Genomic DNA, 16,785 nt, shown 5'->3' on the forward strand with positions numbered 1-16,785 from the left:
TCCAAAAGGCCTTTTAGAGGGAATTTCAGAGGTACTTCATTGCACGGTTTGCACCTAAGTCCTCCACTCCTCCAAACCATCAGTGACAGCACTTGACACCCAAATTTTTTACTTGGTCCACCCATTATGATGTAATTGCAAAATTTTCAACCCAAAGCACTTTAATTTCTCCATTCTAGTGCCTGCCAATTCAAAGCTTTTGACCATAAATATCATTCTTATTTCTGAATAGTGAGTCAAAAGTGAGGAAGAAAAAATTGTCCGACCATTGCTTAAGAGTTTGGACTACGTCCACCACTGAAACAGTCATTAAATTTTTTGATTTGACCTGTTTCTGGGCTTCTTCTTTGTGGGATCCAGTTGATTTCTTTGAAGTATTTTTTCTTTCAACGTCTTCAATCTTCATGTATATGATATCAGCATGTATACATCAAAAGGTGCTCTCTCGCTCTCTCTCTATGGAATATCTTTTGCTTTACATCAATATGCTATTTGATTTGGCAAAGATGAGACTCACCAATCCCATCCCATGGATAATATTCTTTATTCAATTTCAACCGTCAAGAAGATAAAGGTTGCTTCAAGTATATATTTATCATTAATTTCCCGTTCTTCATTGGTCCATGTTTGATAATGTGATCCTTTCCATGATGGTTGAACTCAAATTATGAAAGTTTATGGAATGACTTCGCTTACTTTAATAAAATATTAGCATCGCTCGTAGTTACGTAATAAGATTTACGTGAATTTTATTATAACATAAAGTAATAAAATCGACGTGTTGAAAAGTTGTTCTAAATTAAGAACTTAAAATTTGAAAGCCAAAACATGGAAGCTGAAATCTTTAGCGCAATGCATGCTTGTCCTTCAATGGTTTCAAAGTCCTCGGAGTTTTTTTTTTTAATTTCCTTCCTTTTATTCATTTTTTTTTTCAGATATGAAGGGTAACTTTCGTTTTGGGTATATTGAAAAACTGATGTCAAAATTTCAATTGCGGGGATAGCTCAGTTGGGAGAGCGTCAGACTGAAGATCTGAAGGTCACGTGTTCGATCCACGTTCACCGCATTATAGCTATCAATCTTTTATTTACCAAACTAGGGGGAGCACTAAGAACAAGTAATCTTTTAAGGGCAAACCTTCAAATAACACATTTTCCTTTGTTTTCCCTTTTAAAATGGGTAGTTAATTCTGTTAATGAAGGTCGCATGTTCAGACTTGAATATATCACGTGTGGAAACCAGCACAGACTTTTTTTATTCTTTCATGGCTGGCTGGTTGCAATGTCTTATACGTACATCTATATAATACAATAGTATATTTTTTGTTTTCTTTTTAATACTTACATGCAAGTGGTACTATTTTATTACTAGTCATGAATCATGATCAGTGACCCTCCTAGTCCTAGAGATATGCCTAATTAATTAAGGACTATGATTTCTTGTATATCTGATCACCCTTTCAATCTTTTACTTTATCAATACAACAAGGTCGCACTCAAAATATAGATTCATCTTTCTCCGTAAAGGTCTTGTCGACTTCATTTCATGCTATGTCATTGAGTTCAATTTTTCCTTCTCTTTGTTGGACAAAACTGTTTCCCATCATAAATGTTTTTGTTTTTGTAGGCTTGTAGGCTTTTACGACTGTTTGTCTGTTTGGTCCAAGTTTGAATCTTAGACGTTTTTGTTCATATGGGAAACTGTTGTTGTGGTTACCAACTTACCACTTGTGCTTTTATCCTGATATTTCTTTTACAGAAGTTGGATCTGTTCAAAAAGTAAGAGTTGGGTTTTTATTAAGAGGGAATATAGATTTCTTGATAAGTCTGTATTTATTGGTGGGATTGAGAAGATCCTGTAATATACTGTGACAAGTATTGGTGTTGAAGAAAGATTAAGGTACGTAGTTGAATTGGTAGTTGGGACTTTGGTTTCAGCTCACGGGAATATTGGGTTTGTCACAGAAAGGTCCATGGAAAGTTCAGATTCTCAACTGCTTGATTGAATGACCAACTGACCTTTCTTTCTATTGCTCTGAAGCTGTTTTTTCAGTGCTGGGGAAGTCATTTCCAGCCTTCCAGGTCTTGTTTTGGGTTGAGAGAGAGAGATTCATCTGTCTTCTTATTTATTCTATTGATGTCCTTACTGTGTTCTTGGAATGGAGCAATCTGGAGCAGCCTGTGATCAGAGAGCAGGAGTTGAAGTTAAAAAGGACAAGAATGGAATTGATCAAATTCTCCTTCAGAACCCTCGAGGAGCTTCCGCTCGGGTTAGATTCTGTTACCTTTATATTTCCATTGTTTAATGGATGTCTTCCAAGCCATCAGGCATGGTTATGCACACTTAATTGATTAAGAAAAATGCCATTCATTCATGACTTTGGTGCTCACACGCACATATCATGCCAATCTGAGTGGCATAGAATTTACTTGTAGCTTACATGCATTTTAATATTATTATGTGAATTCAATCCAGGTTAGTTTGCAGGGAGGCCAGGTTCTGTCCTGGAGGACTGAACGTGGAGAAGAATTGTTATTCATTAGTAATAAGGTAAAGTTCTTCATATTGCAGAACTACTCTGCAGACTGCAGTAGATAAAAGTTTTACCAGTAACAACTCCTATATGATCATACAGATCACGAACAAATGGGAAATTTGTAAATTACTTTCCCTTCTCTCAACTTTGTTTTCTTTTGTCTGTTTTGAATTTTTTGCTGATATTTTCCTGATCTAATCTGGTCTAATTTAGGACTACTTAGATTAATTATTGTGACAATATTGTTGTTGCAACCCCATAGATCAATTCTCCAAGCTCACCTCTTTCTGTTTCATCTACACAGGCAATCTTTAAGCCACCAAAAGTAGTGAGAGGAGGAATTCCAATATGTTTCCCACAGGTATCTATATCCGTACATATGCAGATTATAATGTACCAGGCCTGGTTAATTCTGGCTGATGGGTTTGCTCCAATATGTACTTAGTTTGGAAATGGATCATCGGAGCAAAATGGGTTTGCAGGGAATAAGATTTGGGTCATTGACAACAATCCTCCACCTCTACATCCCAATGATTCTAATGGCAAAGCCTGCATCGACTTGCTACTTAAACCATTGGAAGAAGATATGAAAAATTGGCCACATAGGTATGAGCTTGAATCATGAAATGTATCATAGTATGCAACTGACACAATCGAAGTCTTATCATAGCTTGCCTTATGAACTTCCATCGAAATATTCGTTCTTTCTGAGATAGTGATTTGAATCATGTTTTCAGTTTCGAGCTTCGCCTTAGGGTCTCACTGGCAGCAGAAGGGCATCTAACCCTGATAACACGCATCAGGAACATCAATTGCAAGCCTTTCAGTTTCTCATTTGCGTATCATACATATTTCTCCATTTCTGATATCAGGTACAGATCGTTCAGAGTTGAAAATGGGATTGGTTATTCTTAATTTCGATAAGCATCATCTAGGGAAGCCAGCAACATCTATAGCATTCCATTAGCAGAAAGAAAAAAGAGAAATTTGAATTATGATGAGAACTTTATAGGTCACATCATGATCACTCATCTGTCCAATACATAAATATTCATTACTTCGCTTTATGATATCAATGTCAAGTGCATCAAAAACAAAATCTTTGCAGATCACATCATGATCACCATCAGTTCAATTAGAAAGGAGCAAGTGGTATCATATTTTTGGTTAATTTTAGAATAAATGACTACAATAGTTCTGTTCACCATGTATACCAATAAATAGTGCTAGTAGAATGATTTTAGTTCGAACAAAGTTATGAGCATTAAATAACCTTAAATGACAGTGAAGTAAGGATTGAGGGCCTGGAGACTCTTGACTACCTAGACAATCTATGTCAAAGAGAGCGCTTTACAGAACAAGGTGATGCCTTAACATTTGAATCTGAGGTAATCATATTTTCCAAAACCATCTCAACTTGTTAATGGAGCCAAATGCTCCAGCTTATGAAGTGTTCAATTTTGGGCAGGTGGACCGGGTTTATCTTAGTTCTTCAGGTGCGATAGCTGTCTTTGATCATGAGAAAAAGAGGACGTTCATCATACGAAAGGAGGGACTTCCAGATGTTGGTAAGACTCATGCTATTCAACTAAGTTTCATGAAATGTTATCAGTAACATATTGGCTTCCCTAGAATCGCAACACTTCTCATACTCTTAATCATCATCGGTACTTAGGAGCTTAAGGAGCCATTAGAAAAATGAATGAAACCCCTCTACTTGAATGAATTGATGGCAAGATCAATTTAGCAAGCCAGGGCAATGTGAGTGATTTTTTACAAGTCAAATTAGGCAGTTAGGAATTTGGAACTTATGGAGACCAGTAGGCTTAGAGGATCAGGTTATTAAGCCATAGAAAGTTTCTGCCTGAGATTATTTTTCATCCTTCTTCCATGTACAATGTTAGCACATCAGGTTGAGCCATTTGTCCTTAAGAGTTAAGACTTAAGTTATAGTGTCCTTTTCTTCATATACACAAGATACTAAGTTGGCATGCACCTAGTAGTCACTTCTGTAATTTCATCTATCGATTCTATCCTAAGGTCAATGGTAAATGAAATATACATAGACACCCTTTTTGTTAACTGTCAAATAATTTTTTGTTCTTGAACTTTACGTGTACTTAGTTGTTTGGAATCCATGGGAGAAGAAATCCAAATCCATGGTAGATCTCGGAGACGACGAGTATAAACAGATGCTTTGTGTTGATGGAGCAGCAATTGAAAAGCCAATCAGCTTGAAGCCTGGTGAGGAATGGACCGGCCGATTGGAGCTCTCTGTTCTCCCTTCATGTTAATGCATTGACCCTCTTGATCCTGACATGAAGGCATACAAAGAAAACTACTTGAAGTATTAGTGGCAAAGTTTGACTGTATTTGCAATACAATAAGAGCATGATCACCTTTAATTTGGGGGTGTTTCATTATAGATTTTCCTTCAAAGCAAGTGGAGATATCGTTTTAGTTTCTCTCCATTGTAGCTATAATCTTAAATGAACATGGATTACCTTTTGCCTATGGAAATTGTACATTGACTGCAGAGCCAGTAATAAGAGTGATAAATCATGTTGTTACTTTCTCTCTTTCCTGGCACACACATTTCTTTTCCACCTTTATTTATTTAAGCTAGAGATTCATTCTTTTGCTCTGATTATACCAAGAAATGGAAAGCCAGAACATAAGACAGGATTTTCTGGCCAAAAGAATAAAATAAAATAAAAAAAGAACGAATTTGATGATTGAAAAAATATGTACAAGGAAAAACTATTAGAAAGTAATGGTGAACATTTTAGGGGCTAAATGATTTTCCTTTTGACTAGTCATAGTGCTCTTGAAAAAGGGTTATAGAATTATTCTTTTTTGGCCACACATGGTGGGTTATAGGACAACATCAAATACTCCTTTTCTGAATTCTGGATTCAACTTTCAAATGTCAAGATGATGAACCTGTCCACCATCCTTGACTGGCCAAAGACAAATGCAGAGCTGCAAAGTATTAGAATGCTGGTCTGACAAAAAAAAATACATAGAAAGCAACAAAACCATATCAGAGCCAGGTTTCGATCCTGGGACCTGTGGGTTATGGGCCCACCACGCTTCCGCTGCGCCACTCTGATTTGTTGATTATATCTTATTTTCTAAGAAATAAAACGAGAGTAGGATTAGAATCAGACTTTCTTTGTCAGTTTTTGCTTGCATGTTGGCCTTTCATGCTGATGGGCTGGGCCAGCCCTTATCTATTTGCGTTTGGGCTAAAAAACAAAAAACCTCTACTCGTAAGTGTCATGTAACTCATTAGAGTTGGTCCTTCAGTTTTTGTGAAGGCTAATTGATCCCAAAGAGCAGTCATGGTTCTATGTCTTAACATTGTAAATTTTAATTTATTAACTAATTTAGTACAAAATAATTTATCATACCACATAGTCATGCCCAAAAACTTTATTATTTTATTTGATATGTAGTGTTTTTTTTATAATAATTAAAAAGAACAAAACTATGTATGCAAAGCAGAGAATAAAAGAAACAAGGCATTTGTTATACGGTGATTCCCGCAGCCACACCCAGGTCATCTACATTCTACATTTAGTTCGAACAATATCGTATATGGAAATCTTTTATTTCAATCGTATATAAGAAGCTTTTCATGCATAAATAATTCTAATATAAGATCATGTTTGGATAAAATTTGTGTATAAGATTGACATAAATAATTTTTATATAGGATATTGTCTAATCAGATGTGGATACGAGAATCTCGGATCTGTCAAATATAAAGGAAAACCAACTAAAACTAAACTAAACTAAACTATCCTTAATGAAATAAAAGAATGCCCAACATAAATAGCAACAATGATGACTGAATGACATTATTTAGTTACCAGTGTTACTGCTAGTCTCGTTTTTCTTACCGAAATATTTGAGTACTTATTGACCTTTCCAAGACATATAATTATTCCAGTTTTGTCATCTAAGCCAATTGCTTGAAGTTCAGTTTTTGAGGTCAATTCATTACTATTTATGCTTTTAATTATTCTAGTATTCCCTATCCAAAGTATATGAAGCCAATTGTGGCAAATCAAAATACTAAACATGTATTAGACAGCTGCATATGATCTGTGTTTGCATGCTCCCCTGCCATGCATTGCTTTTCCTTTCACCTCAAATTCAACAAGCAATTCCAACACTACAAGAAGAATGCAACCCAAATCAAAGCATACAGGAGGAAGACTCTAAGTTGATTCATGCAAGCTTCCAATTGCAACATGCCCTTCAATTTTCTTTAATAATTTGGGTGCTAGCTAGTAGCTCCTTAGTCCTTATAAAAGGGCTTGCAAATAAATGGGAGGTTGTTGACACTTGTCATAATCTGGGAGGTTCATCCCCTGGGGACCCACACTAGCTAGCAACCTCCATACTAGCTTTAAAATAGAACCATAAAGCATTCTCTAGAATCTCCACCAACCAGCATGGACAACAAATGGCCATAATATTTAGAACATATTTGTGATGAGAAAAAGAGATGGTAGTTCATAGTTGGTTGAAGTATAGAGACATTAAGACAGAGTGGGTGTTACTAAAAAAAAATAATAAGAAAAATAAAAAGAGGAAGAAGACAGATTTGGGGTAAAAATAAAAACAGAAAGAACATAAACAGAAAAAGAAAAGCTAGGTGACAGATATTTTCAGCATTAGAATCATTATCAAAAGTACTATTATCTATCTTTGCACATGATTGTTCCTAATTTGTCAATTATAAATATGTTTTTAAACTAATTGATATATTTTATAGCTATATTGAATAAAGTTCATATGATGCTTTGTGTTTAACTTTCTATATGCATCATCATTACTATTATTCCAACTAATATCAACTTTGAGAACAAGAAAAGAAAATATGAGGAAGAAGACAAATGAATAACTACAAGAAAAACCAGATTGCACAGCAGAGAGGGAGAGAGAAAGGGGGAAGAGCTCAATGCTTTTCCAATCAATTTTGCTTCTTTTATTTAATTTTTTATTTTGGTTTTTGATTAATTTTGCTTCTTTAATTAAAAAAAAAATAAACATTGGACAATGGTGTCGTTGGTCCATATATTTTTAATAGGTATATAATGTACTATAATAATCATGGCATGGGACCTATGCTTACAGTCTACACTCTACAGCCTACAGGTGCTGAGCCTGAGATAAAGTGCTTGCCTTACCTAATGGAGTAATGGAAGCTAGCTGGTTCAATACAAGCTTATTGACTTCATTGACTTTTCATTTTTTAACACCCAATTTTAAAGCCGGGAACTCTCTTAATCCAACGCATTTTACAAAAAACAAATATTGACTCGCTACTATTTGAGTAAAACTTCTATTAAGGGGTGTATGCATTTATTGTTTATATTTTTCTTATCATGTGACATAAGATAAGAATTAAGAACAATAGACACATGAGATATATCAACTTTGATAACTAAGTTTTTTTTCCTATTATTCTCGTACCATTCTTCTTCTTATCTCACACAGACTAAAATGTGCAGCAAGATACTAATTTTTTTAATTTAGGTACTAACCTAGAGTAAAACATTTTGAATTAGGTCACAAATTAATTTGTTATACAATTATGACTGTCGAATAGTTACAGTTGTAATTGTCAAACAGTCACAGTTGTGACTATTTAAAATTTATAAAAAATTAAAAATTTTAAGGGTTTCATACTTTTGATTTAGGTTTGGGAAATGAAGTCATATAATCCAAAAACTAAACATTAAAGTTTAAGCCTTGCAAATATTGAAAAAACAACAAATCAATAAAAAAAGTTATGACTGTTAGACAATCACAGTTCGATATAACCATGTTTTTTAAAGTTGGTACCTAAACTAAAATTTAGTACATAAAGTGAAATGACATAAATTTTTTAGTAGTTGAAATGAAAAAATATTATAATTTGGTACCTAAAGTCAATGAACCTTTATATCAAATACACTAAATTTTATATTAACCTTCAATTATCCATTGATGAAACACATAATATATGTGATCACATATGCTACATCAATTGGAATAGTAGTAGTTTTGTATCTCTAGTATTACTTGATTTTTATACAGTCATCTCAAGATGAATGCTGGTTACTTTTTCTTTCTATCTTCTCTCTTTTTATACACATTTTACAACGTAGTCTCATAATTAAAATTGTTCATTTTTTATATCTTTATTTAAAGATTGTTGTTGCAAAAAATTTGTCTGTTATCAAATAAATAAACAGGTAATCTAATTGTTATCAAAGTCTTCTATTTATTTATAACAATTATGTAATTAAACGATTTTTGCGTTGATTGTTTACATGTATTATCTTTAATAGGTAATCTAACAAGAGTGCTAATTTGGATCTCAAATACACATCCCAGTGTCTCAAAGATTCAGAACAATAAATAAAATATTGACACATACACTATCATATTATTTTGGATCATAATTTGAAATCCTTAGCATTATTCATCTAAAAAATGAATAATTCTAATTATGACACTACATTGTAAAATAGATAGGAGAAGCAAAAAAAGGTAGAAATGAAAAAGCTAATATTTCTCTTATTTCAATATTTATCACATTTTTTATTGATTACTAGGTTATCTTTTAGGGAAGATATGAGATTAGGAACTATCATCTTTTGGACCACAAAAGAAGTTGACAGTTTTTGGATAAAAAATAGAGAAAGTTACTTCTAGAATCTTACCATGCTATATGAGTAAATGTTAATACTTTAAAATTGGTCAACAACATTTCTTTTAATAAGAGTGATATCAATTGTAGACTTTATAGTAGATTACAAAACGTTTTATAGCGTATCTTACAAAGTAATGTGGCAAACATATGTTGTAACTTGTAAGCCACTGACCACACCACATGCTACAATAACTACATGTATCAAATATATGAGTAATACTATAATTACTAATTGGATATCAAATTTAGAATACTCAATGATGTAGAGAACTTTTTTTATAAATATGAGAAAATATGTATATGACGAAGATAAAACATTGAATTGCAAGATTTTAAATCCCATTTACAATGAGATAATTAACTTGAATAGGATAGTGTGGTTAACAACTCATAGACATAATCACATAATATTCTATTTAATTTACATGGATTAAAAAATGAAAATAATGAATTGGTAATTTGGTATCACTTATCACTTATCTTTGGTCAGATTAAAAAAGAATGGAAAGAGAAGTCAATGAGACATCGTCATTCAATCGGACGGCTTACACACACCTGTTCAAAATCCTGGAGCTCAAATCAGCGGCCAGAATTAACCGAAGGCCCTCTCTGCTATTGTCATCGTAAAAAGATGACAGCACAGGACGAGGACGTTAAAAATTTATCAAAAAATTAAATTAGAGGCCCACATGTCAGACAATGACGACACCACGTCACAATCCCAACGAATCCCATCCACCCCCATGACGGTGTTCCGTCGATCACAGGGTCACGATTCACTCGGTACCCCCACCGGTCACCTTATAATAACTCCCCATCACTCCCTCCGCTCGTTAGCTTTCAGTTTTACACCGTTTTATATCAGAGTCAGAGCCCTCCAAAGCCGAGAGCTGAAATAGCGGTTTTAACGGTGCTTTGATGCTTTATGATATCCTCCTTCACACTCCCATTTCATTCCAAAATCCAAACACACTTCTAAAACCCTGGTCCCTGGGTTTTTTTTTGAATGAAAAAAATTTGGTTTTTTGGGTAACAGTTTCTTTTTTAGGTCCATTCATATTGGATGCTATTTTAGCTTGAAGCACCATCAGTTTACAGACATCATAACTTGTACGTTTCCACTACTCTCTCTCTCTCTCTCTCTCTCTCTCTCTCTCATTCACTCAAACTAACTCAGTGACTGAGTCTCTTTCTTTCTTTTGTTTTTTGTTTTTAAATACAATTTACATAATGCTGCACATTTTAGTCTGTGTTTCTAAATAGTGGTTTGTTTAAATAGTTTTGGTCTCAGAGGCAGAGTTTGTTCAGATTTTTGACTTGGGTTCTTTCCAAAACCAGAGGACTTTGTTGGGTCAGATCTGAAAACGAATGGTATGTACTGTGTACTCTGTAGCTAAGTAACTTGAGTACTTGGTTTTTCATTTTTCTTGTCTGTTGAAACTTTGAAACAAAAAAAGGAAATCAATTTCCCATGTATTAATTTTGGGTTCCTGCTATTTTTAAAATTTGAACGACAAAATTAAAGAAACAAAGAACAAAAAGAAGCTCGGTTTCTGGTGGTACATTTGCATGATAAAATAAGTTCCTTTTTGACTATAAGCGCATTATTCAAAGCCTGCAAGCTCTTTTTTTTTTATAGCAGAAATATCTCAGAGTCACCTCTGCTTTTTCTCGACAACTGTCTTGGAATCTGGTTTTTTCTCCTTTCTCTTTTCGCTTTACATTCTGTCTTTTGTATTTTTAACTATAATTTTTCTGTATTTGTTTTGTTCATCTTCAGCCAGAAAAGCCCATAAGGGCCAGAACAATGAAAAAAGAGAAACTTTGCAGAAACAGCTCGTTCTCTGCTTGAAGTGTTTGGAAACTTGTGAAGTGGGGAGTGATGGAAATGAAAGGTCTTTGCATTATGTATTGGATTTGCTTGCTGGGTTTGAGTTTCTTCCAAGGAAATGCAGACCCAGTTGAAGATAAGCAAGCTTTGCTTGACTTTGTGAACAATCTCCCTCACTCTCGCTCTCTTAATTGGGATAACAGCACTCCTGTGTGTGACCACTGGACTGGAGTGACTTGTAGTGAGGATAGATCTCATGTGATAGCCGTCCGATTGCCCGGTATCGGATTTAACGGCCCGATACCCCCCAACACTCTCAGCCGCATCTCAAGGCTTCAGATTTTGAGTCTTAGATCCAATGTGATAAATGGGCATTTCCCTTCTGATTTCTCCAACCTCAAAAACTTGTCTTTGCTCTATCTTCAATTTAATAACTTCTCTGGGCCATTGCCTTGGGACTTCTCAGTTTGGAAGAACCTCACCATTGTCAATTTATCTAACAATCACTTCAATGGGAGCATTCCTGTTTCCCTCTCCAATTTGACTCAGCTTTCAGCCTTGAATCTTGCAAACAACTCACTTTCTGGTGCAATCCCCGATCTTGAATTGCGCAAATTGCAGCAGCTAAATTTAGCTAACAATAATCTGAGTGGTAGTGTGCCCCAATCACTTCAGAGGTTTCCAAGGTCTGTGTTTGTTGGTAACAACATTTCTTTTCCAAGTTCTCCGCCTCGCCTTCCTCCGGTTCTTCCACCCTCCTCTAAACCATATCCAAAATCTAAGAATGGTGGGAAGCTTGGTGAGACAGCATTATTAGGGATTATAGTTGCTGGTGCTGTTTTGGGTATTGTAGCATTTGCTTTTCTGATACTTGTTTTCTGCTCAAGAAGAAAAAGGGAAGATGGGCTTTCTGGGAAGCTGCAGAAAGGAGAAATGTCGCCGGAGAAAATGATTTCAAGGAATCAAGATGCGAATAATAGGCTGGTTTTCTTTGAGGGTTGTCATTACGCATTTGATCTGGAGGATTTATTGAGGGCTTCTGCCGAGGTACTTGGAAAGGGGACATTTGGTACAGCTTATAAGGCAATATTAGAGGATGCAACCATTGTCGTGGTGAAGAGGTTGAAGGATGTAAATGTTGGGAAGCGGGACTTTGAGCAACACATGGAGGTTGTTGGCAATATTAGGCATGAAAATGTGGTTGAACTGAAGGCATATTATTATTCCAAAGATGAGAAGCTAATGGTATATGATTACTACAGTCAGGGGAGCGTCTCAGCTTTGTTACATGGTACGTGCCTGTCTTCCATCTTTGTTGAATGTTAATCTGGTAACTTTAAATTTTCTTTCTATTGAAAAGTGTTCAAAGAAAATAGCTGATTGTTGTACTTTTATTTTGGAAGTTAATGCCCTCTAAGTTTCATATTTCGTAGAGGTTTTGTTCTAATAAGTACTCTGCTGTAGCTAAAATTGTTGGAATACTAGGAGGAGAGGCAAAGCTTTTAAATAATTCAACCATTTTGTATAATTTGTTGGAACTGTACTAAGTATATGATAGATGCCAGTTGGGACAAGCTCAAAACCTAGAGGAATAATATGAGGCTTAGCTTCAGTCACCATTTTGAAATGGTCTTGGGGTTTGCCAAATATTAGAATGTGTCTTGGCCTTCTGGATGTCGTATGGTATATGGTCAAAACATTTTTAAAGTATTATCCTAGAACATGATTTAGACTTTGGAGAGTCCACTTTGCTTCTTTTTTTTTCCTGTGTAACAGTGCTAATATGCCTGTGGTTGTTGAATTGTTTTAACACTTGAATTTTGAATTGTAGAAGCTACTCTTGCTTTAAACAATAAAACTACGATAACTGCTTTTTAAGTCCAGTTGTAATTTGACGCATGACAATACTAACAGGGTATGGAGTTTTAAGGTATCTCAACTACCTGCTTCACCCATCAACAGAAAGTAGGTTCATGAGAGCCTGTGCACACAGCACATATGCACTAATGTTATGTTGCCTCAGACCTTTGTAAGGCTTCAACATTTCTTTGACCTAGGAATATGAGGAGTTGAAACTAGGAGAATCCATGGTTAATCTATACAAAGTGATCTTTTGGACATCAGGGAGTAAGTCTCTTCTAAGAAAAGCCTGTTAGTGTAAATTATATTCCACTGGTTCTTTCCATTGTAGGGCTCTTTGTTTGTAAACCATGTGGTGCATCAGAAATATTCATTCTCAAAGATAGAGACGTGTGAATATTGGGTTTGAGGCATCATGTGCCATTATTTGGTGGACCCCTAGTTTTATCTTGATCATGGAACCTTCGCACTTCCCAACTTTTCTTTGTTCAAATAATTACCTAAGTAGTGGTTGGTAATTGGGAAGAACTCAATTTAATCAAACCAAAATATATAGTATATCTCAGCATTGACATCTTTCTGTAGGACAATATTTGTTACTGCTTGGCATTCTAACTCCATTGTCCATACTGCACTGCTAAAGTGGTCAGTCACTGTAGAGTTTAATATATATCTTGCATTGTTCTTTCCATTTACAGGTAGAAGAGGAGAGGATAGAATTCCTTTAGATTGGGATACCCGATTAAGAATAGCTATTGGAGCGGCAAGAGGAATTGCTCATATACATACAGAGAATGGGGGGAAGCTTGTCCATGGAAATGTCAAAGCCTCAAACATTTTTCTCAACCCACAACAGTATGGTTGTGTTTCTGACATTGGTCTGACAACCATAATGAGCTCACTGGCTCCACCTATCTCCCGTGCTGCTGGTTACCGAGCTCCAGAAGTGACAGACACCCGGAAAGCAGCACAACCTGCTGATGTCTACAGCTTTGGGGTTGTGTTACTGGAACTCCTCACCGGAAAATCCCCCATCCATACCACTGCTGGTGATGAGATTGTCCACTTGGTCAGGTGGGTTCATTCAGTTGTCCGAGAGGAGTGGACAGCAGAAGTGTTTGACATTGAGCTTATGAGGTATCTAAATATAGAGGAAGAAATGGTAGAGATGTTACAGATCGCCATGTCTTGCGTGGTAAGGATGCCAGATCAGCGACCTAAAATGGTGGATGTAGTGAAGATGATAGAAAGTGTCCGGCGGAATGAAAATGAGAATCGGCCATCTTCCGAAAATAGATCCGAAAGCTCAACGCCACCGCCAGTGGTTGGAACAGAAAATCCAATGTCCCAATGAATGAGTCATTTGCCATTTTCCCATCTGGTGATGCATTTCATTTCATCTCAAAATGTTGCTTTGCTCCAGTTATTGAACAAATTTGTGATAATTTTTTTAATCAACTTGATCCCATTTAGGTAGAAAGTTTATTAGTCAGTGTATTAGTTGTTGTTGATGCTGAAAGTTGAAATTTCAAATATGCTTTGTTACTTTGAAACATTATGTGTATGTGTCAGCGTGAACACACATAAGGAATGTAGAAGATATTCTGCTTGAGTGGATGCATAGTCATGCCAAAGATATTGGAGGGAGAAATCAAGCATGAAAAGTAAAAGTTGTGTTTGCTTTTGCTTTCAACACAATTTGAAAAGACTATTATCCGGTTACACAAACTTTTGGGGAAAGTTGTTGTAACACAAAATCTCTAAGTAGCTAAACTCAGAAAACGATGGGTTCTGTAAACATAAGAAAAATCTTCAGAGATATGGTGACACCGGTATGGTATTGGCCAACGGCTTGTCGAAGGTCAAGTCAGTAAGTAAGATCAATATTAATTCAAGATCAATATTAATTTAAAGCAGTGGGCTCAAAGTTTTAGAATTACGTACTTTTGTGTGATTTTATAAGAGTCTATTTACATAGGATGATTTAATCTTTATGGCCTTAGGATTGTAAGTTGGTTAGACTTGTAATCACCAGGAAGTGTAATTCATATTGGATTGAACTCCTATACTTTAATTCTTATTTGGAGAGGATTCAAGTTATTTAATTCGTATTGGAGTTGGTTTCTTAGTAGAACATAGAATTCTTAGGTCCCTTGAACCGTGAGTGGTGTGGTAATACCTCTACGGGTTCTCAATTGAATGCATCCGTGAGATTAGATAGAAACCCGGACTCATCTGCGAGCTCGGAGAGATCCATAGGCTCAGATATATCTGTAGGCTCGAATGTATCCATGTACTTGGAAGCATCCGACCCTCTTAAGTAAGTGTGGGGGTTATTTCTCTTACTTTGTGTTTAATTGATTCTCTAATTTATGGTGTTTCATACTCCCAATTTTATAGGTGATAGAACCTTGTCTATAAGTCCCATTAGATTTATACGAGCATAGGTCCTATCATCTAAGTCAAGGCACCCCACCTTCATGTAATGTTCAGGGGCCCTATGCCTTTCTCTTATTTTCTCCGGACCCATTCCAAATGAGTGACATAGGTCCCATGTAAAGTTTATCCATGATCCCACAAAAGTTATGTAAGGATCTATTTGGATGGAAGTAACAGATTTGGATTTTGAGAATAGACATACAGTGGTTAGAAAAATAAAAAAGAATTAAAAAACTAAGCATAATGTATTTAAAATGAATCTCAAGTACAAAGAATTAAAAAACTAAGTACAATGTATTTAAAATGCATAGACTTACAGGAATTTGAAAATGGTTAGGTACGATGGATTATTGAATAATAATTGACCTATATATTAATATATTGTATCCAAATTGACCTACATATCTTGTAACTAGAAACTTGATTATGGTCCCTTTATTTTCAATCCAAATCTATTACCTAACTGTTTTCCTTATAAAATAAAATTCACTTCATCCATATATGATAGTAATTCTAAAAAAATCTTATAACTATAAAAGTATTCATATGATACCATGTTAAGAAATGGAAAAATTACAAAAGATTGGGGCACAAGGTTCACATCCCACGGGCCAAGTGGCCAATCACATCAGTGGTTGGAGTACAATGGAGCTCATGCCGGCTATTCACCTTTTTTATTTTTTTTAAGAAAACAAGCATTGCTGGCTATTTACCCTTGAGAATTATTTGGTCCTCTTTATTATTACTATTATTTTTTTTTTCCATATCAGATTGGATCAAACTCTTGATCTATCCTAAGGTAAACCCTTTCCCATTTTCCCTCACCACTTAACTTAATTTCAAAGGTTTTGCTCATCACTTGTAAATATAGTGTAGAATTTAGAAAAAAACAACTACATAACCAACTAGCTATTGATCTTTAGTGGTATTTCTAACTACAATGTTAGAGACATAAAGTTTGAAAAAAACAATCACATGTATTAATTATTAATACATGTGATTGTTTTGGTAGTCTTACTTACGCACAATTTATTGAGAAATTATTTGATATAACCGTAATATCGCACATGATGTAATCAATATATGTGTTGTAATATGGTTGAACGTTATTAATACGCCAATTTCAAATGGGTCCACGAAAGCCTAAAAATTTCAAGTGCGTCCACGAAGAATTGAAAACGTTGCAAAATTGACTTTCATCCATAGATTCGTCAAGACCTCAGTTAAGTGCTACCGTGGACACATCCAACGTGAATTTTTTTAATGAAATGTATGCCATGTAGAAAAAAAAAAACAATAAAAAAAATTCTTCAAAGCATTTTAAAATATGAAAAACCTAAGAAAAAAAACTAAAAACTTAAAAACTTAAAAATTACCCACACCAGCCTCCACCCCCTCCTTCTTCTT

At 35.1% G+C, this 16,785-nt stretch overlaps 2 protein-coding genes and 2 non-coding genes across 4 annotated transcripts; 3 read left to right on the forward strand and 1 right to left on the reverse strand.

Annotated features, from left to right (window-relative positions):
* The first annotated feature begins 993 nt into the window (after positions 1–993).
* On the forward strand, positions 994–1,066 carry TRNAF-GAA (transfer RNA phenylalanine (anticodon GAA)). The gene has a single exon. It is a non-coding gene; the product is annotated as a tRNA-Phe (tRNA).
* Positions 1,067–1,623: 557 nt separating this feature from the next.
* On the forward strand, positions 1,624–5,079 carry LOC147274201 (putative glucose-6-phosphate 1-epimerase). Its single transcript, XM_086256042.1, has 8 exons — positions 1,624–2,269; positions 2,476–2,550; positions 2,841–2,897; positions 2,982–3,142; positions 3,274–3,408; positions 3,822–3,924; positions 4,005–4,104; positions 4,661–5,079. Exons 1-8 carry the CDS (start codon positions 2,159–2,161, stop codon positions 4,828–4,830), a joined length of 912 nt encoding a protein of 303 aa, XP_086112168.1. The 5' UTR covers positions 1,624–2,158; the 3' UTR covers positions 4,831–5,079.
* A 498-nt stretch (positions 5,080–5,577) lies between these two features.
* On the reverse strand, positions 5,578–5,649 carry TRNAM-CAU (transfer RNA methionine (anticodon CAU)). The gene has a single exon. It is a non-coding gene; the product is annotated as a tRNA-Met (tRNA).
* A 4,468-nt stretch (positions 5,650–10,117) lies between these two features.
* Positions 10,118–14,551, forward strand: LOC147274203 (putative inactive receptor kinase At4g23740). Its single transcript, XM_086256041.1, has 4 exons — positions 10,118–10,358; positions 10,528–10,619; positions 11,029–12,370; positions 13,638–14,551. The coding sequence occupies exons 3-4, from the start codon at positions 11,131–11,133 to the stop codon at positions 14,291–14,293; spliced, it is 1,896 nt and encodes a 631-aa protein (XP_086112167.1). The 5' UTR covers positions 10,118–10,358; positions 10,528–10,619; positions 11,029–11,130; the 3' UTR covers positions 14,294–14,551.
* Positions 14,552–16,785: the final 2,234 nt, after the last annotated feature.

The sequence above is a fragment of the Dryas octopetala genome, chromosome 9 (assembly GCF_963921425.1).
Source record: "Dryas octopetala chromosome 9, drDryOcto1.1, whole genome shotgun sequence".
Lineage (NCBI taxonomy): Eukaryota > Viridiplantae > Streptophyta > Magnoliopsida > Rosales > Rosaceae > Dryas > Dryas octopetala.

What these genes read in the sequence shown, in the direction of transcription:
- LOC147274201 (XM_086256042.1), top strand. Translation starts at nt 2,159, where the DNA reads ATGGAGCAATCTGGAGCAGCCTGTGATCAGAGAGCAGGAGTTGAAGTT. An exon ending in TTCTCCATTTCTGATATCAG is followed by an intron (nt 3,409 to 3,821) that starts GTACAGATCGTT and finishes CTTAAATGACAG; the next exon opens with TGAAGTAAGGATTGAGGGCC. An exon ending in CCTTAACATTTGAATCTGAG is followed by an intron (nt 3,925 to 4,004) that starts GTAATCATATTT and finishes AATTTTGGGCAG; the next exon opens with GTGGACCGGGTTTATCTTAG.
- LOC147274203 (XM_086256041.1), top strand. Translation starts at nt 11,131, where the DNA reads ATGGAAATGAAAGGTCTTTGCATTATGTATTGGATTTGCTTGCTGGGT. An exon ending in CGTCTCAGCTTTGTTACATG is followed by an intron (nt 12,371 to 13,637) that starts GTACGTGCCTGT and finishes TTCCATTTACAG; the next exon opens with GTAGAAGAGGAGAGGATAGA.